At 38.9% G+C, this 21938-nt stretch overlaps 1 protein-coding gene and 1 long non-coding RNA gene across 14 annotated transcripts in view; one reads left to right on the top strand and one right to left on the bottom strand.

The window, feature by feature from the left end:
- The window catches only part of WNK1 (WNK lysine deficient protein kinase 1), a 108666-nt gene that overhangs the window by 50289 nt on the left and 36439 nt on the right, over window positions 1–21938 (bottom strand). For 12 of the 13 annotated variants that reach the window (XM_087765054.1, XM_087765041.1, XM_087765042.1 and 9 more), the window contains exons 3-4: window positions 16793–17013; window positions 14590–14747 (exon numbers count right to left, since the gene is read on the bottom strand). In XM_087765054.1, the coding sequence (XP_087621180.1) occupies window positions 14590–14747; window positions 16793–17013 (379 nt within the window). Of the gene's footprint in view, window positions 1–14589; window positions 14748–14815; window positions 14841–16792; window positions 17014–21938 lie in introns of those variants that run through there. The other variant, XM_087765049.1, reaches the window with a different exon arrangement.
- On the top strand, window positions 9138–21935 carry LOC148054688 (uncharacterized). The gene is made up of 3 exons (XR_015706406.1): window positions 9138–9353; window positions 12664–12724; window positions 18467–21935. It is a non-coding gene; the product is annotated as an uncharacterized LOC148054688 (long non-coding RNA).

Here is a 21938-nt window from a genome sequence, read left to right as displayed (position 1 = left end):
CAAGAGTTCAGTTAAAAAGAAAAGCTCCCGCCAGCCTCCTCCAGCATAGCTTCTATGTTCCTAACTGCTCCTCAGAAAAAGCTAAGAGAACCTCACACTAGGGCCAAGCACCCCTTAAGTACCATCAGGTTTTAAAAACTTCTTTGGTTTCCTCCTCCAAGCACTAGGGGAAGCGTCAAGCTATTTTACATAACAAGACAGAGGATACTACGAATGATAAAAATCAATAAACCAGTGAACCCTTTTCTACCCAGAGCTGCCTATACACCTTAATCTGCCATTACAGAGAAACCAAAGGGAGGCCAGGCCCCGCATTCACATAACCTTGACGCGTCCTTAAGAGCGCATGAGCTGTGCAGCCAAGCTTATGTTCATTAGTTTCTGAACCTGAAGGCACTCAAGTACCTACACTAAGCCATTCAGCATTTCCTGGTTTTCACCACAGTTACTGCAAGATGGTGACATTCTTATATGCCTCTCCTGGTCCCCAAACTCCTTAGGAGAATCACAGGACAACTCAAATGTTCTAATCCACTAGTCCTATCACCCAATGGCAGTTTAATAAGAACTAAACACCCCAAATCCCACTAGCATTTTTTCTGAGTTTGCTAAAGGAATAGAAGGAAGAGCTCTTGCACAGAAAAAAAAAAAAAAAAGAAGTGTAGACAGGTATAACAGGTACACATGAAAATCACCGTTTTCTCAAGCTGCCACCTAAAATAGCATGAACTGGCAGTGCTGCTGAAAGCAAGCCTCCTGTTCGCCACCTCCCATTCCCCCACCCGTGTCGTTTCCTCCCTTTTGCTGGCACGTGCGTTTATTACGGCTGCATAATGAACCAGATCACAGTGTTTATCGGACTTGAAACAAATTGAACCGAAAAAGCCTGCAGCAGTTTCCAGTGAGATGAAGCTCCCCAGTCTGGTTCCCTACACTGTTGCACTAGCTCTCAGGCTTACAGAAGGAAAGGGATAGTGCAGTAGCTAACAAGGGCAGAACTGCTGCTTTTGACAGAAGTGCCAACTTAAAATAAAACCCACTGAACGCTTAACATTTTGAGAGCACCTCTAAAATACGGGCACATATGTAGGTAGCACAAAGTGCAACTAATGCAAAACTAAATACTTATCTTACAGTCTTCATGTTAAGCATAAGAAGATATTTCATATTTCACTTATCTTAGATGTGGTAAAGTTTGTGATTTTATCAGATTTTAATCAGGTGAAAAAAGTGTGTTCCAAAATTCAACATCCACATTTATATGGTTATTTGATCCATTAAAGGCAAGTTAAGTACTCTTAAAAACACTAGATTTTCAAGACACTACACACCAAAGTATACGCTACTCAGAACTCTTCACAATTTTTGCCTAGAAACTCCTAGTATTTTGCATTAGTTAGATCACCAGATTACTGGGTCAGTGGTTTAGCATCTTGTTCTAATCCAAGAGATACTGAAAATATCATTTACTTCATAAGAGAAAGTATAATCGGTGCTGTATAACTTTTACACCAAACCAAAATGACGACAGAGGTAGTGTTATACACCCTCAGCAAACCTAAATTTAAAAAAATAGTTGGATTTGGAATAACATCATAGGTGGAAAATAGCAGAAGCAGTAAGTGTTCCAGCCTAGCTGTTCAGCCTTACTGTTCAGGATTTTAATCTACATTTAAAAAGTTACAGGGGAAAAAAGTACAGTCAAGATTAAAAGCTGAAGACCCAAGCTATGCAAATGTAAAGCAGTTCAGCACATTCGTCAAGAATTCTGATTCACCCCCGAAATCCTCTCCTGTGGCTACACACACTTGTTCTATAGAGCTGAAATTCTTACTTACCTCTTTAGTGCAATCCTTGTGAGAGCAGCAACAGTGGGAGTTAACAATTACAAATACGGGACAGATCTCTCTTTTTGTAAAATCCATCAGGAAAAGAGAGACGCACACACCAAAGAGTGAGTTAGGTCCTAGTTTCCGATGGGAATCCACTAGGCTGTGGACTTAACGCACAGCAGAAGGAAAGCAGACATCGAAGTTAGAAGGGAGCATTGTTTTCTGTTTGACACCTCTTGTACTTTTCCAAGTCCAGTACATGAGGCTGCAGAGATCTGAGCTTAATATCTGCTTTTGCCACTCAAATACTGAATAGAAAGAATCAATATAAGCAAGAGGCAAGCGTGTCCTTTTCTGCCTGCCCAGCTAGCTGTGAGGAGGAAGAAGAAGAGGCAGCGCAGGGATCCTTTACTTCCTGCGTGTCCCCACCTCCCTGCTTGGCTGCTCTGCCTATTCTCCACCCAAGTTTTCTGCCATGGTTTAAGGCTGCATGTAGGATCATCACCCAGTTCACTCCTGCTGTTGCAGAAGTGCACTTTTAAACAGAGGCGAACGGGTCGGTCCAGCGCGCTGTTCTGATCTGAGGTTGCTGGCACTAGTTTTGTACTGGGAGGGGATGAAGGCAGCTGCTGTTTTCGCTTTTTCTTCCCACAGAGCTAGAGGTATACGTACAGCTGACTAACTTCAATTTAATCCTAACAGAACATAAGACAGCACTAGGATAAAACAATATAGTCTACCTCCCTCCTTCCTGACAATCGCATTCTGCTACCATAGGCAACATCATCTGCTTTCCTTGGGTGCTTAGCGTAAGGGAAAAGGGATTTGAAGGTGATTTTCAAACTGCTGGACGAAGTTAGAATGCCGCATTGTTGCTTGTTTTCCATCACATGCACACAAATAATCCACAGAGTCATTTTCTACCACCTCTTGCTAGACTCCAAACCTAAACCTGAAGTCTGACTTGCCTGCCCCCCTGGTATCTAGTTTCAAACAGCCATTGTAAAACTTGTTTATTAATAAAATGAGCTGTCCACAGCTTCAAGGCTTTTGGGGTTTTCTTGGAAGGACATAAGGAACAATGTTAAGAAAGTTCACATATGCCATTTTAAAGTGTGAAGTGAGCAAATGAATTTTGACCAACTAGTGATGATAAACTGTGATAAAATTCAATTTCAAACTACTGAGATCCCTTTTCACCCCAAAACAGCATACTTAGTTCCTCAGGTATACCACAATTATACCAGTATTATTATTATACCATGTGACATCAATGTTGCAAAAGCAACGCTTTTTGATCCTTTACTGGGCATTTTAGAAATAGTCTCCGCCAGCTGCTGTGAAACTTTAGAGGGGTCAAGGGAAAAGGGATCATTAAAGATCCTGCTATGTTGAATGGCCTTCCAACTACTTAGCTAGACACTTTATACCCTCTTGCAAAAAAAAAACCCAACATTATCAACTAACTGCTGATTATCATCTCCATTTTAACAGTGCTTACTGATATTGTGAATAAAGCATGTTGGAATTTTGCTTGCCACTGCTTATAAATTTTTTGTTGTTGTTGCAGTTGCACTCAAACCAAACAGACACTCTGCAGTGAAAGCAAATCTACTTCACTGGAATAAAAATCTAACATTTTACACACCTAATTAAGGCTACACTTTTTTGGGGTACACTGCATGACCTGCAAAGAACATTAAATGTTACAGCTTTTAACAAGCACACAGTCTATCTGTCCCAGCCTAACCACAATTCTTGCTTGGCTCTTTTCAAAGGTGCTATAGCTGCAGAGCTTGAAAGGAAGTCTACCGTAACTGATTAATCTTCTCAAACAAAATGTTCTAATGTTGCAGTCCAGAGGCTAATAGTATCAGCAGCAAAGTCAAATCACACAAACAAAGTAATTAAAGTCTCTATATTTTCTTTTTGCTAAGTTGTTACCATTCTAGTTTGAGCCAGTCCCAGGCTGCCACAAACCATTAATTCCAGGAATTTAGACAGAACATATGATTCCAGTGGAAAACAAGCCAATGATCCTACCTCCTTCCCCATAGTCTCAAAAAAGCCCCCAGGCAATGGTATATATGGCATTTAAATTGGTTTACCCCATGATCTTCTAAATTTCACCACCTGCTATTAGTTACTCACCCAGCCCTCAGAACATACAGGTTTAACCATTTCACCACCTTTTCCATCTCTAATCCATCATCTTAATCCCGTTGTCTGTTCTAGAAACAATCTTTCTGATTTAGTTCTTCCCTTATTTCATGCAGGGTACACCTCTATAATAGGGTACCCTATTTACTAATTCTCATGCCAGTCCAATCGAATACATATTGTGAAAAGGAAGACTTCAGCTTAAGATTTACTCAGTTCAAGAGAGATACGGGTTGCCTACAGAAAATGGATTTTATTGTCCTTGTTAAAAAGCAAGCTTGAGTAGTTAAGACTGCAGGGGGGAAAAATTAAAACAATGCAACTCAGTTAATAGAAGTGAAAATTTAGCTTCTCTGATTTCAGTATTTTCATAGCAATTAATTCTGGGCAATTGATAATTCTGCCAAGAATTAAATCACTAAATCCTGCAGAATAAGCTCTGCACCAGATCAGTATCCTAACAGAGTAAATGGCATTACTGCAATACAAGCAGTAGGAGCATATGAAAGCTTCCAATGAGCTAGAGTTAGCTCACGAGGCATTACTTCGACTAGGACAGGCCTAGTTTTCTTCTCTTCTGATCAAAAACAACTGCACATTTTGAACCCAATACCTTTTGAACTTGACTGATCTACCATCATCCACACAAAATTCATATCTCAGCTATTTAAGAGCTCTATGACACTGAAATAGCTTAACCAGTCCATCTTTACCCTCTGTGATGCAGGTGTGTAGGCAATCTAAGTCCCATGATTCTTAAATTTCTCCAGACCAGCTGTCTTCATGACTTGCAACAGATAACCACGTATGCCTAGATTTCACAAACACATTATAAAGACAATAAAAGCACTGTAGTATTTATACAGGCCAGCTTGCTGCAACCTGACTGATCACAATTTAGAAACTCTTTTCCTCCTCAGTTTACCACCTACTCTCAAACAATTTTTGAGGCATTAATAAAAAACAAGAGGCCAGTCACAACAGTAAAAAAACTTCCCCAAGGTACATGATTAAAGTTGTTATACATACAAGGTATGTTTGTACTTTGACACATCCATACTAACTGCTTATTCCTAAAGCTTGTGAGGTTGCTTAAAAGAAGGATCTAGTCATTTATGTGAGATAATTTGGTGGAAAGAACACAACAGACTCCTCATCTGACCAGCCATCACTGCTTGCTATCATCTCCACATCTGTATTCTGCAACCGATCTCCAAGCTCAGGAGCTGCTGAACACTGACACTGCCTGTTTAACCAACTTCTTTGCCAGTCTCTCAATACTGTGTTTTTACTTATTAAAGGCAGAGAATTACAGCATTAAAAGCCTTACAATTTAGTGTATTTCCAAATCTATCCAGTTAAAGCAGCTAATTTAAGACCAGTATAGTAGGCTACAGTTCTGTTGCTTTGTTTCCACACAGTTGAGTTTAAACAAGAACTAGTCATAACTCTTTCTAGAAATCATTGGCTGCGATCCTTTCCAGCACTCCCAAGTAAAAGGCTGTAACAAAGTAAAAAAAAAAAAACACTGTATTTGTGATAATATTGAAAGGCAACTTATGCTATGCGCTGCTGTTAATATACACCATGCCTTATTACTACCCCATTGACTAATTATCTAGCACAGCACACAAGGCATTTTAAAGTTTTTACTTTAGACATGGAAGTCCATTGTTCTTCAGCACCTCCAGGTAAAGAAAAACATCAATCTATTTCAGAAGTCCTAAGAATCTGGAGCCCTTTAGTTAAAAAGTAGATTAATTAATCACAGCACCTACTGTAACTCCTGCAATTCTAACGAACAGAAGAAATTACTCAAGCTCTAGAACAGGAAATGTTGTAACTACAAGGCAGGACACAGTTCCTTAGTGTACAGCTGGCAAACAATTAGGATACTGGTGCATGTAACAGTGAAAAGGGCCGTGTTTAGAAAACCACAGCATGAGGATAGAAGTCCTGCAACAACAGTAAAGTGTGATTGGACAAGTGGACCAGATACTAACTGTTCAGTTTTTATTCTTGCACAAGAGAGTAAAGGTAAGATCAGTTTAGTCTATTGTGCACAGTTCTTTAACCTCACGCTTAGGAGCAACGATGCTGCCTTTATCATCCAAACAAGAATATGCAGTGGTGAACATCTTGAGCTAGCTGAATGACCCTTTGCTTTGTTGGGACTTCAGCTAGGAAATGGCTTCCAAAAAAAATACAGACATGCCTAGACACACATTTCAGTGCTTAAGTTTAGAAATGCTGCAGTCACACAATACTAAAAGTGTCTTTCTGCTATTTTCAGTATGGAAAATATATTTTTGAAAAAGCAAATTATATTAGTTGCATTCTCTGCTTTAATCAGCTACCATTCTGATAGAAAAACATAATTTAGTGCTCATTTTTAAATTCAAGTACAGCAACAGCAATTCAAAAGCCACAGATTAGGTCCAGTGGACCTAGAACTGAATTTAAGAGAACAATCCAACATTAAGTCTTTTCAATGGGCCACATAACACATTTGGTACCAGAACTAGCCCTTAGAAGATAACTACTAAAAGGCCTAGGATAACATTGCAAACACCAAAAATAGTGCACAATTCAGACAATACACCAAAAGTCATCATCCCTTTTATTTTAGGACTTATTCTAACAGGAGTGAAGAACTTTATTTGCGTACCAAAGGATTCAACAGTTTCAGAGCGTGGTCCTAAAAAGTATCCCTGCTACAGAGAGAACTTTATGATGGTGGTAACGGGTGGTAAGTTAGAAGAGTCTCTGAAAGAAGTTTACCTTAAAACAAAATCACAGGCTGATAGTGTGAGGAAGCTTTTAAATACCTTCACTAGACAGCAAAGCAACAGCTTTTTTTCCCCCTTTAGTGTAAAAGCATTATGCACAATAAGCAATGGGTTTCTTACATACACTTTTTAGCCTGGCTTTTCTCTCTATTTTGGGGAATAAACTGTATCTGCAAAATCACATTCAACTTTAGTAACTTTCTTCTAATATAGGAACAAACAAAAACATTCAAACAGGCATACATACCCATGTCACTACCTGCTCTGGGAACAGCTCTGAGTAACCTGGAGGTAACTATAAAGGCTTTAGGTAAAATTTTGGTGGAGTTCTCACCTATGAATCTCATCATAATCTCAAAATAACTTATTTTTACTCAACACCCCTGTGAGCTTCCACCTTTCCTGGACTTATCCCATTCCTACCCCTGTGCAACTATAGCAGTACAGCTGGCAGGACAAGAAACAGTGGCCCATGCATTCTTAATGTCAGTATTTTGGACTAGCAGCATTATACTAACAAATAACATCGAGCTATCTGTCTCCCCACAGTAGTGTTTCAGTGATTCATTAATGGTTCTCATCACACTGCAAAGCCAGGCATTTTAAGAACACTTACCACCTCCCTGTTCCTAAGAAGAGCCACCTTCCCATCTCTTGTTAAATTAAATTAACCTCAGTTAATGTAAGAGCTAAATAGATGTCAGTACAGGACAGAATATTTAGTATTAGTATCACAGTTTTAAGAGGCCTGATCCTTATCTTTTTTAATTTTTAAACATACATTGTTTACTCAGTATTCTGTGAACTTATTTAGGTATCTAAAAACACATTTGGAAACTCTGCAATACAACCAAATTTCAGAATTTCAGATTGAAAAAATATATTAGATCTTGATTTTATGCAACTCAACCAAAGCTCACCCCCCATTTTAATTCCTGATAATTTTAAAATCATAGCCAATTCAAAATTGCTAAAAGACACATTCCAGGGTCAACAGTGAACAATATAAATAAATATCTCCTTTCACTTCAAACCAAGTTTGTTTTACAACATCAATATTGACAAAACAGTTTTAGCTGTAATCTAGAAGCTTTTGATGCTGAATAGCACAAATGCCTCTAAGAGCAAGTTGTAAAAGTGAGCTACTTTTAGAAAGGAATTCAGTTGAATGAGACTTTTTCTTTCCAACTTCAGATATCATCTGCCCTAGCTGTGCAAACCATATAGCATATCTCAATGTTCAAGCTGATCCCTGCTTTTCCTTACTTAGATCATTGTCATTTCTTAAAGAGGACTTCTAATCTAACATGCAAAGCTTCTTTAGGTATTAATGCTTCAAAACCCTGAACTCCCATCTTCCATTTTTAAGGCTATATATTTCTGAAGTGATGAGTCAGTGACTGAACCTCCACCCAGGAAGATTCTTCACTCTTAAAGACATTCCAGCAAAATGCCTGCAACTGAGTTGAAGAGCTACAAGAGGCAAGTGGTAGAAGCTTAAGCATTCTTTAGTCCATTCAGTGTGACGCAGAGGAATTGCATCTGATGCGCAATTTTCTTCCATTTGATACTTCAGTGCCTGAGGTTTCTTCTTTCAATGAACACAATTACAAGAGTTTGCCCTTTCTTACAATGTACCTGTTTCCTGTGCTTAGTTGAAGGTTCGTGGTCTTCCAGTATCTGCTTTAACAAAAGACTGCTTGCTCTGTTTAAGGGGTACCTCCCCCTACTTTTCCACTGATTTTTTTATCAATGCTTTTTCCACTTGAAAGTTTGACAGGAGAGGTGTCTCTGTATCTACCTGAACCAGGCCAAGACACCAAGTGATTCAAGATAAGGAAACAGAGCTTTAGGTATGCCTAAAAAAAGTCACACATTGCTTCCAAAAAGCAAAAGAGGACATTCATCAACATTAAGCACTGCAAGTAAAATTAATCATAAGTCTAAAGGTTAAGCATTTATATTTGCTGCCCAGGACCCCTCAGGAAGATGGAAAAAAAAAAAAAAAAAAGAGGTGGGATACTTTGCCCATTGCATCTCTAGTGAAAAATGAAGTAGTTGACTAGTCTAGACAATTATGATGCCCAATTTTTAAGACACTAAAGAAGAGATTAATTTCATCTCAGTTGACCAAACCGCAGTGCTCTGGAACTGCCTGGTTTCCAGCCAAGAGAATGACCTTCACTCTAACCAGTGAGCTTCAGTTCCCACCAGTTAGGGAAATTAAGGATTTTTAAACCAGTTAGACACTGCCTGGTCAGGTTACTCATTATGTACCTTGTTCCCTTGGGCCTTTTTTTAAGCTCTGTAGAACAGAGAAGAAAAATGTTGTGCCCACTCTGTGGAACATTTCAGTACAGAACAATTTTTTTTTTTTTTTAAGTCAAAATGCAAAATGCTTTTTTTTTTTTCCCCGTCTCATCTTAAGGCCAGCTCAGAAGGCAGACATTTGTTTACAGAGAAGAGACTGGACTTTTAGTGAAAGCAAGGACAAGTGCAAAACTTCACTCTGTCAAAGTAAGCATGGAGAAAATTAAGTATAGAGCACAAGTCCATCAGGAGAACTTAAACGGTAAGTTTATATAATGGGAGGGGGCAAAAGAAAGGGAAGTTTCTGCTCATACTCCGCTGATTAGTACATTTGAAACTGAGGATGGGTTTATTAACTTTTTTGCAATGAACATGTTTGGATTTTTATGTTAGTGGTAGATATGCAAGAATGAGACAAATCTGCACAATAAGCCCATTAATGGTCTTTTTACTAGTCCCAGGACTAGTCAAACACCTCAAAAATTTAAGACTTGGGACATCCAAGTATTAGAGAAGGAGTAATCAGTACTTCTACACACTTATAAAAATTATCTCTGTGCTACAAAAAGAAAGCTTGAAGGAAATATAGTGTAGAAGTAATTGAGGTCTATACTACATCTGTGAGTGGTAACTGCAATGTGAGCAAGAAAAAAAACTCAAGCTAGCTTTTGAGGCAACTGCATGGGTTACATCGGTCTCACCAGAGGCTGAGACAAAGCAGCTGAAGCTACTTCAGTTAGTTACGCCTCCACTGCATTGCTTCCCAAACAGACTAAATTAAGAAATCATACTTAAGATGTCTGTTCTATAAATACCTCTGTTTTCATTTTAATGCACATGGAGCCCATTTCAAATATCTCCTGTGACAAATTGTTTAATTGAAATACACATGGAACAGGTCAAAGAAAGAATACCAGTCTCCAGAGAGGAATGAAGTCAGACAGGGAAACCTTTCTAAATTTTACAAAGATATTACACTCCTTTTTTGTGCAAGTAAGTATGTAACAGAATTAAGTATCTTGATTACATTTTGTATTGGAACTGTCTGTATTGCTTTGATAGGGTGCAGAATTGCAAGAAAAAAAGGTGGGGGGGAAATGACCCATTCCCTAATCTAGTGGTATATCACACAGTCCTGTCTGCACAGAGGGCAGAGGAGGAAAAAAAAAAAAAAATCACAGGAGCAGGCAAGACTACCTTAATAGTGCAGCTTATTTTCAGTTAATCACAGGCTTAGATATTTTCTTCTGAGGCCAAGTAGGCAGTAAAGTGCCCACTGGATGCATTCAGTCCCAGCTGAAGGGACATACTGCTTAAACCTCAGAGGAGATTTCCCCCCCACCCCACCCAGTAAGGTAAAAAACCCAGGAGCTGCAATTTCTTTAAGTACTAACTACTAATTTATTTGGAACCATTTCCAAAGAACAGCAGAGGATAGCTTCAGTGAAGAAAACAGGAGGGGTTTTGAGACAAAATTGCAACATTATGATTTAATGAAAGCAAAGAGGAAGCCTAGGCTCTTGTACTCTTGAGAGCCAAGATATGCAGATCTCATTTTCCATTCTAAAGAAACTGCTAGTGAAAGAGTCTGGACCGAGTATGCTAGAGGGTGTGAGCACAAACAGAGGTCAATACTCTCTGTCAAACTCCTGCCGACTTCTTTACCAGAACTGTAAAACAAAGTTCAGCATAACACCTTGAGCCCTACGAATTGTAGACAGTTGGTTTTTTAAGCCAGGCATTTACCCAGATTCTTCTACTGAAAGAAGAATTCTTCTAGTTAAGCAAGCCAGAAAACCAATTTAATCGCACTTCTGTTTCTTGGGCCAGGGAAAATTCAGGAACTTTACCCCAGCACTGCTTTAAAGGAAAAACAGGAACTTCCCAGTGAGACAATGCAGACAATATAGACAAGCATCTTGCAAACAGCAGACTCATGCAGCAGTGCTATTATCCAAGATGTGAAGCAACAATAACTGCCTGGGCCAAAAAATGTCTCATCTCTAGGAGGAACTGCAGCCTTTAGATCTGATATCTAGATCCTTACGTACTTAACTGTATTATTTAATCTGAAAATTGCTTCCAACCATGAGGGACGACCCCGAACTGAAGAGGCAGAACACATAACCAAGTACTCTGAACAATCCTGGCAAATGCCTCAACCCAACACTGCAGTATCTGGGCATCAGCTAGAGCAATCCTTATCACAAAAGGTGTAAGGTCAAAATGCAATGCGTCCGAAGGCCATCCTAGAAGAGAGACCAACACACAGCCAAAATGGGAGAAAGGAAGCTGGTAGTACCAAGTCCAGTCCTGAGAGGATGCCCTGGGCATTAAGACATCTTTTACAGGCTTCTGTCCTAAGCAATAGCAAGGATTTAAGCTAATGGAGCAACTCTGCTTTTTACTAAGTCTAATAGTTACTGCAAAGGGGTGAGGGAAATCAATTAATTTAAATACATATCGCCTGCACTGAGTGGCTGCACATTTTGATAGTATTGCCTTTGGCGTTTCAGTGGTTTTTAAGCTCCCACATGGCATGATCTTTCATGACTGTCAATAGCAGACCGTTATTATTGCCTTTCCCTCTGGCCTCTGTGTATGCATCTAGATGAAACAATCATTTCATTTAAGGCACAGCAAGACTACAGTGGCTACCTCAAAATATTCCTAAACATGCCTAGGAAAGTAGCAAACTAAGGGGCTGAAATGGAAATGTTAAACATCTTCCACAAACCATATTCACCTTCCAACATACATTAAAAGGAAAGGTGTTGGTAAGTACTGGTGGAGTCACCTACACAGCAAGTTTTCTGTCTCCGCCCTGTTTTTAATGGTTCTCACACTGTCCTTTCAACTACTGAATTTCTCAGCTGGTTCACCCCTCACCCACAACTGCAGACATTGTCTGAACTTCTAAAAAGTCTCCTTTGAAATGAAAGGAAATCTTATTTTCTTTAACCAGGAACAAAGGACAAGGGCAGAAAACTATATGGCTCTTTTTCACATTGGTTAACAGCACTTTCACAGAGTGGTAAAAACAATACAAAGAGTATTTTATTTCACTTTCATAACATGGTTCTGCTCTCCACATTATAGAAGAAACACTGAATTCTTCATTATCAGTTAAGACAGGTTTGTGCTTTATTTCCAGATAATATTATCTTTTCTTCATTGAAAGCCTTTCTTGAAAGTTATTCAGGTTTTGTTTGTGGTTGTTTTGGGGGTTTTGGGTTTTTTGTTTTGTTTGTTTTAAACAAAATGCTTTGCAACTGTAATGAAATAAACAAACCCAAATATACCAAAGCACAGTGTCTTTCATTCTCTGCCTAGAAGCAGATAAATGTACATTTCATTTTATTTACCTTCCCATCCTTTGCTCCTTCTGAAAGAAAACAAGATTTCCTTCATTTCATATCAAAGTACATTTCAGAGCTCTCAAGCAGTAGTAGATGAAACAGCAGAGGGAGGAATCAATGATTAAATTCAATTTGTGAACCATCAGCAGCAGAGTACAGTAGAAGGTGGTGTTGGACAGACTGAAAAATGACCAGTGTTTCTCATCCTCTTAGAAGTTCAATAGTCAACCAAAAACAATGGGGAGAAAGAAGCATCAAGCACAAAAAACAAGAGGTAAGTTGAACCCTGGTAAGTCTCTAGATAAGTTTGTCTGCTACAAGCCCCTACATGGCTTTCCAATTGCCAAGTACTTCACAGACCAGGGAAAAGACAGCTCTTTAAGACCTGGGGACTTCCAAGTCTGAGATTGTTCCAAAAGCTGATTATTCTCACCACAGCCCAGTTGCTAGCACTTTTTAAGGAATGGGCAGGGCAGTTACATCAGGTATCTGTTCTGAGAAAAAGCGCCCATCCCATACCGTAATTATGCTTCTTTGGCTCTGGCCAAGACACATACATAAGCATAGCAAAAGGTACCTCTAAAGACTGTTTTGGTAAGATACTTAGTTTTCTTTCACTGATCCAAATAGCTTGCAGATCAGATTATGCTGTAAGCAGGAGTAAAGGCTAGACTTTACCCTTGTTTTTCCTCTCTATTTAGAAAATTACAGATAAGTCCACCAACACAAAAGAAGACACACTCTCTCTCTATGTGTGTGTGTGTATATATATACACATATAAAAATTTTAACATCTGTTCAAACACCAAAAATAGCCATTTATCCCTTCTTTCTTCCTCCTTCTGTGCCTGTCCAACATTCCCCTTCCAACAAGGGATAGCCTTCTATTTCACTAAGCCTTCCTTTAGAATTCATTACTTCGGACATGAAGACCCTTCCTTCCACATCTGTAAGTCCATAATTATATCTGCCTTTTATAGTGTGAGGCATCAGGAATAAGAGAGCATTTTAGTTTTCCAAAGCTAAGCAAGTCGTTTATTAAATCCTCAGCTTCTCCAAGACAATACACAGAAAAAGATTAAGAGGAATTCATTTGTCTATGGATCAGAGAAGGAGGTTAAGTTTTTTTTCCTCCCTCTGCACATCCACACAGGTATTCTGAGAAATCCAATGCGAGTTTTTACTTCCCCAAGTGGCTGCCTCACTATTCTTTCTGAATGCTTAGATCAGAAGGCTGAACCTGTGCAGTTTGGTTTACTGCACTAGTATAGTCTTCATGACACTGTTTTAGAGATCACAAAGTGAATCTAGCCACAACCATTCTGAACATTTCTCGCACTGCAGTTCTGCTTCCTACATTCAAGGTCTGTAGGTTCCACTTAGTCTAGTCAGATGGGCAAACTCAAATCTCTTGCTTGCCTTCTCAGCCTCATTTGGTTTCACTCGCAATGCTTCCACCACCACTGCTATACTTACCAGCACTTTTCAGGGAGGAATACCTTCCTGCTATTTATCAAATATTTCCACTGCATAATTATAAGCACACCCGACACACAGTAGCTAAGGGCCATTTGGAATTCAGTAAAGTATTAAATTAAAATCACTCTAGGTAACAATTTATGATTTGCTTTGGCAGGCAGCTAAGCCAAAGTGCTCTGAATTTATGATCCAGCTTTATTTCAGAGAACAAAGCTACCAGCTAATCTTCAAGACTGACATACTTCCACTGTCCCCCCAGTGGCTTAGAAAGTGATCTGTTATTATTCTAACATGTTTTGTTGTTTGGTTCTGTGGGTTTTTTGGTTGTTGGGGTTTTTTTGTTTGGTTGGTTCTTTTTGGGTTTTTTTGTTTGGTTGGGTTTTTTTTGTTTGGTTTGTTTTTTTTTTTAACACTATGCAATACCTTCTTATATACTGAAGGAAGACTATGAACACATACAAAATTTTATTTCCATTCACATATTTTACAGGCTTCTGACTGACTGTTTAGTAAGTTGAACCATCCTATACCTTTCCACCCCTCCCCCAAAAACCTCTTGCCAGCATCTTTTTCCCCACAAACACTTGCGCAGTATCATGCTACCCAGCTGTACTCCTTTGCTGCTAGTAGCTTCAGAATCAGTAGTGGGGAGGGACTTACACTGGTCACTCGACGGTAGATCTGCGCAGCATTTTGGCACTCGGAATAAGGATACTCAGACGTGGCCATCTCTAGCATACACATCCCAAAAGCATATACATCAACGGATTCATCATATTTCTCCTCATACATCTCGGGGGCCATGAACTCTGGGGTACCTTAAATTAAAAGAACGATTCAGACTCTAAATGTCTCAAAGCGAGCAGAGGCTGCTGGCGTTACTCACCGCAGGAGGAAGCGGATGGGCAGACCTGTGAGACAAGAGAAAGTGGAAGCAAAAAGAAGAGGGAGGAAACCCTTAGTCACTCTGTTGCATCAACATACTTTGTGAGTCTTCCATTGCAAGGCCTTTATGGAATAAGAATGGCTCGAAAGGATAGATGCGATTCCTGTTTTATGCATGTTAGTTCATGTAAGTATCAAAACAGACTGGATCAGGCTGGAGTCAAATGGAGGGGAAGGGATAAGAAGAGGGGAAAACTGCAGACTAGCCATAGGCTGCAAACCAAATACTAAGGAGAGTTAAGACACTTACCCTTTCTCCCTGTAAGAAAGGAGGCACATTAAACCTTGTTTCAAAAGTTACCTGACTGCCCTCTGCTGCAAAAGAAGTAGTATTGGTAAGAGCCCACAGCTAGTCTCTGACCTGGTGCTCTCCATCTACTTTTTGAAGTAGAATGGTTCGGGAAAGGCCTTGCAATGAAAAACTCCGTTGTTACAAATGTACATCTTCATGAAAAAAGGATAAAAAGTAATTTTCTGCAAAGGCCACTCACCAGAGCCCTTTTCTTCATATACTTACCTCCCCACCTGCAGTATATTTATAGGCCTACTGCAGATACAGGCATTAGTGAGGGACATCCTACAGTCAAAAATACTCAGAAATAGAGAGATTGAGTTACAGGCATAGAGCGTGAGATTCAACAAGTCCCATTCAAATAGTGCGCAGAAAATTATTGCCCAGTGGAGCATCACAGCGTCCCCTCTGTTAAGCAAAGGGACTGCACCGTATCATCAGATTTACTTTAAGCCAGAGATGCAAGTTTGCATTTTGTAAATTTAAGCACAGAATTATTTCCTGCAGACACCAGATTCAAGACAGCTTACAGATCATTCTATAGCCACATTGCTTGTTTTCACCATGCTAAACCAAAAAAAGAGGATGTAATTGCAGTCATTTATCCAAAGGCTAACTGTTAACAGATAGCTAGATACAAAGTGGTAATTTTCCAATGATAAATTTGAGGATAAGATGAGTATGCTTAAGGAAATATATTTTTTTGACACTGTATACTTTTCTTTCCTATTAATACTTTGATCTGGTTAAAAAGCAGGAAATATTTCAGCAACAGCTTGCAAGACAATTTACAGGTATACACCATCGATCCCATCTAGGAATCTAGTATAGGACTGTTGAGTAATACTGCATTTTAGCAAGCTCTAAATACTGAGGGTGAAAGCAACTTCATTCCCTGCAGTCTGTTCACCCAACTATAAAAACAAAGCTGATAAAACCAATTCTTTAAAGAATTCACAAGAAAGACTACACTAGTTCCATCAAACCAATTTCTGAAAAGGGTTATTAGTGGATACATAAGAACAGAGCAAGTATAAGGCAATACTTCCCCAATGCATCCTCCTAGCTTACATAAATCCACATTCTATAGAATCCCTGAGTAAGGCATTATACCACAGTGACTGTGATATAAAATATATATATTGACTTTCTTTGATATACGTTCGTTTCTGATTACTCAAAGTGTAAGAGATTTAATATTAGCCCCTGGTAACAATAAAAAAAAAAAAGGCTGTATAAATTAATGCTAGACTAAATATCAAAATGTCATTTGGTCACCAAAATGCATTTGTGCATTTCTCAAAGCATCATATTAAAGCTGAGATTTATATGTAGTCAAGAGTGGTTTTATCAACAATGTTGCACTAAACTGTTGGGCAGGGCAATGAATCTGTATTCCAAAATACTTAATGTTAACATACAAATATCAAAAGCACAACCGAAATTTCAATATGTAATCTCATCAGGAACACAGAATGACCTCAACAGCCAAGAAACAAAAGGCTACACATTTTCAGGCTTTGACCATGTACCTTTGAAACCATATTTTTAAGGAAAGCTCTTAGAAGACTCAAGTTTTCAAATAGGTAGACTGGCTCACCAGCCTCCAAAACAGGAAAGGCTTACCTATCACACTTTTGGCAAAAGAAGCTCGTTTCAGGGTAGCCAGACCAAGGTCTCCAATCTTGACTGATCCAGTGGGGCCAGTAATGAAGATGTTGTCACATTTTAAGTCTCTATGAATAATGGGAGGAGTGCGCGTGTGTAGAAATTGTAAGCCTTTCAGTATCTGACGGCACCAGCTTCGCAGTACTTTAATTTTCATCACTTTAAATCTTTTCAAATACCTAATGAAAAAAGTAACAGTAGGTTAAAAAGGTTCTGCTAACAAGTAGTAGACTGTACTGTATCATTTGCTGTTCTGAAGTAAGAAAGCAGTAGAGATGCACAAATGTCAACTTCACCTTCTATTTTAAAATCTACTTGGGCATTTCAAGACTTCAGAGGAGCTGAAGATGATTTCCCCTCCTAAAAGTTAAGCTGCCCTATTCAGAATTTCTACCCCCTTTCTTCTAGCCAGGGGACTATAGCACTGAAAGATAAATGTGAAATGCTTGATCTATAGCTAATAATTCATTTGCATATAAAGTCACCCTATGGTAATTAGGCAGTTGGCTTGCTAAGTTTCAAGGCACTGCTTCCCTGACAAAGGGTTAAAAGCTTATGCATTACAACAATTATTTATCTATTCATTTAAGAGGTTTTCCTTCTTCCCTACCTTGTCTCCTGAAACTGCTTAAATAGTTATAACCTTTTCATTGATTAAATATAACTGGGTGGGAAGGTGGGGCACTAGAGCCAAAACACTAATAGCAACCAAGTAAGTACAGAGTTGTTGCAAACTATGTACGAGCTCTGAAGTCATTATACCTTAGTTATCGATATTAGCCCAAGCACTCTGGTCAACGATTCCAGGTTACATTTTAAACCTGCTTCAAATTTAGCTGTTGAGTGGTCAAGCAAATTAGAAATTCTTAGAGATCTCTTCCCCAGTGCAGGATGGGGTTCGATGACCCGAGTCCGACTGGTACTAGTCACTACTTCAAAAGTATGGACAGATATGGATGGGGCAGGGAAATCTTTAAAAAAAAGCTCTGCCAAATAATTTACGTGGAAGAGTTCATGCGTAAAGTCAGTATCCCTTTGCAGGTAGAATGTGACCCAACCTTAATTATTCTAACATTGCCGCTTTTTAAAATCTCATGTCAGAAGAGTCAAATTTCATACTAAAAATACTTTCCAATGCTTATGACCTAAGACTAGGATCTTATTCTACTCCTTAAGGAAATTAGAGATGCCACAAGGTGAATAATCTGTGACAGTATTCAAGTGCTTTCCAGCAGTGTATTCTCACAACCCCTCTTTGGGTAAAACAATTTGAAGCGAAGAATTGTTGTTTTCTTCCTTTTGAAAGAGTATGGGCTGAAATACATTTAGAGAAAAGGAACTAGCATGCTGTGGAGAGCAAGGACTTTATTCTTAGTCAGCCAACGTTACTCAAAGTCTCAGTTAAAGACCAGTTTCACACTACTGCAGACTGGCAGTAAATTTTGTGACCAGCATGGAGTCTAGCAACTACAATCTTAAAACAAAACCAAGTCATGTTCAATTATTCTGTGGTAGTGTTCAGTCTCTTCTGCATATCCACTTAATCAGAAGAAAAGGTTTTGATGAAATCACTTGAATCAACGCCAACATAAGAATGTAGTATATTAATCCTTTTTACTTTAATTTCTCCAGTTCAAAAGAAGATCTGGAAAAATGAAGCTGCTAGCAATAACCCTGCTGTGAAAACAGATCTGTAAAAGCAATTGGGACCCAGTTCCAGAAGGAAATCAAGTCTCAAAACAGAATGTAAAGATAGGCAGGGAAAAAGCCAAGCCAAGGAAGGAGACAAACTGAAGGAGGTTCTGGATCACATCAGCTACCACTTGAATTCTTGCTATTGACACAACCCTCATTCATCTCTCTTGAGCCTGTTCCAAAGATCACATGGTAGGGGCACTTCAGTTCAGCATCTGGAATCCCTAATTACATTCTTGGTTTCAAATATGCTAGTCTACAGCCAGCTTCTCACTGTTAAAGGACTGGGTCCAACCATCGCCCAGCATCTCGCAGTATTGCTGTCATTTTTCCATAACACTGTCATGAACTAAGTCACGTGTCACTTAACACATAAACCATTTTAAAATGGAAGCGTATATAAATACATAAAAATACACAGACAACCCTACTAGCCAGTATGTTTTCAATTTTCCTAGTATAATAGGACAACTCAGGCTTGAAGAGACCTCAACGAGATTTCCAGTCTAAGTTTCTGCTCAAGGTAGGGTCAGCCGTGAAGTCAGACATGGTTATTCCGGGCTGTATCCAGCCAGGTTTCTAGTATCTCCAAGAATGGAGTCTGCACAACATCTTGGAGCAACCTGTTCCACTGCCTCATTATCACCACTGAAATAGCTTCTCCTTGTATCAGTCTGAACCTCTTTCGTTTCAATTTATGCCTGTTGTTTCTAAACCTCCCACCATGCACCACTACAAAGAGCCTGACTGACTCCTTCATATGCCCTGGAAGGCTGCTGTTGGGTCATGCTGAAGAGGAGGATCCTTTGGGGGGAGACCTAAGTTCAGTTCCCTCAGCCCCTCCTCACAGAACAGGTACTCCAGCACCTGACCGTCTCGGTGGCCCTGCACTGAACTTGTTCCTGCTTAACCAATGTCATTCTTGTCTATTTTCCAGGGTAGCAGTCAATTTGAAAAAAATAAAAAAGATAAATATTTAATCTTTGCACAGAATACAAGCAAAGATGAGAACACGAGGCTTTCTTAATAGCTAGCTTCAATGAATAGAGAGAAACAGGAACTAGAGTTTAGCTTTCTGTCTCGAAGTTGGGTTGGGTTGTTTTGTTTGTTTTGGGTTTTTTTGTTTGTTTGTTTGTTTTTAAGCAGGAAGGCTGCTGACCTATAGCATCTCGGCTCAAGGAGCTATAGGAAACCCTACTAAGTTAGCAGAGGTAGTTATGTGTCCCACCACATAGCTGACACATTCATTTAAAGTCGATCAGGAACACACACTACAACAGCCTTAGACAAAACTAGTGGCTGAGACCAAGGTCAGATTAAGTCTAATTATACTATTAATGAAGACAGCAACTTTTAAAATAGACAACTCCATTTTTTTTTTCCCCAATATTTTAATCCCATGAGAGCATACAATATCAGAAATCCGTTTAATTCTTTACAACAATTGAGTTGTAAAGCTTCCATTTGTATGCAGAAGTTCAGGGACTCTTCTTCATGCAAAAAATTAGAAATTTGCCCAGACAGCATTTGAAAAGAATGAGTCCACAATATTTTAACATTATTTATGTGTGCATATATATCACTAAATGTATACAAATACAAAAAAAAAAAGTGGAAAATTTACTTTAAGATATCACCACATTTTTCTTCTCTTCACTTTCTTTATAACAAGTGACAACAACGTCTATGTCCCAAGTCTCAAAATGAGGAAGGTATCACTTGTATTAAATGCAGATAATGTAAACATACTGAAAATCAATATGGAAGAAACACTCAGTCAGCCAAATATCATAAGCAAACACAAGTGTGCAGTGTAAATCTAGGAATATGACACAGGTACATGAAATACTTAATGATATTAAATCTGGCACATCAGAAATTTCCCATACAGTTTACCTGTCAAGTCTGAAGTGAACTGGACAAGAATAAACTAAATCACAGTTATAACACAAACTATAAAATAGTGGGGAAAAAACCCACCCAGAAGTCTACAGTTTAAGAGATCTTCAATTAAAGAGCATATTAGTTCCTTCTGGATAAAATAAAAATACCTTCAGAGTGCAAAGTAACCATATAGCCAGCAAATCTGAGGTACTTCTTCCTACCAACACCCTACTTTATAATTGTCTATTACTACTTTATCATCTTGCTCACGCCACCACATAACAAGCTGATCCAAATATTAAAATCTGTGAGGGGGAGAAAGAAGAAAGGGGGAAAAAGTTAAATCTAACACTACATATTCTAGCATAAAATCAGGTAACTTTAAAGGCATCTGTACAGAGCTGTAAAACCTTTATTTTATTACTGCTCTGAAAACAGCACATGAAGCAACAGATCTATTATTTTATCTGAAATATCTTAAACAACCTCAGAAAAATCTTAAACAACCTCAGAAAAATCTTTCCTGAACATACAGCTAAAAAGAAAGTTGCAGTATCTTTAGCCCTCCAGTACTATTTCAAGAGACAAACATTTCTCTGTAATTGCAGACCAGAGTCCCAAAGAGCCATTTTTTCCTTCTTTAAGTATGTCCATTTGTGGCTATCAATAAGCATTGTAAAAACACAAGACATTCACAGGCTATTTTAACCAAACAGATTGCAAATTGTTTCCAGCTCTTACAGCCTGCTTACACATTTAGGATTTGAATGCCTCTCCAAGACTTAAATGGGCACTGAATTAAGACAACGACCCACAATCCCTGAATTTCAAGTGCTGGCAGTTTTATTTCCAGTAGATTAATGGCGACTGGATGCCCGCGAACAAGCTCACAGCTCTGCAAGGCAAAGGCGCGATCTCAGTGGAACTCCCCGCAGGCCCCACATACCGCTAGAGGGCCCTCGCAGCAGTTTGATTTGCTGGTGTCTAACTCTGGCTTAAAAATAGGCTTAGTTTCATTCATCTACTTCACAGGTTGAAATTCCAGACATCTGCATACTTTCAGATTCTTGTTTGGTACTACTTCATGAAGTTTCAACTGAACTGGTGGGGTTTTTTCTTTTTACATATTATTTGTACAAGTTGTACACCTCCCAAAAGAGGTGAATTCATTCATGCTTTGAACTTTACAAACCAGCTCATGCTAAATGGAAGGCAGCTGGAGAGAAAAATGAAAAATTCTGAGAAGTGAAAATAGTGCAGTGTCTTCCTGAGCTCTCAGAAGCTGAAAGTTTTCTGTATGTGCTTACTAAGACATCACAAGGAAGACTGACAAGCTTGCTAACTTAAAGATGTTCTACCATACCCTGCAGTGCTACTAAGACTCCTCTTAAACAAGAATTTCCCTACAGAAGTTTAGCCTTTCAGCAGAAGGGCTCTGTTCTTATCTATTCTGAAATATGATTTATTTCCAGTGCTCTGATTTTGGGCTAATGATTCTTATATGCTTTGACATGCCTTAAGTTAC

Source organism: Nipponia nippon, unplaced genomic scaffold (assembly GCF_047370975.1).
Source record: "Nipponia nippon isolate SJK-2023a ecotype South Korea unplaced genomic scaffold, ASM4737097v1 scaffold_3, whole genome shotgun sequence".
NCBI lineage: Eukaryota > Metazoa > Chordata > Aves > Pelecaniformes > Threskiornithidae > Nipponia > Nipponia nippon.
Note: the sequence above shows the minus strand (reverse complement) of the source record. Positions and strands in the feature narration are given on the sequence as shown.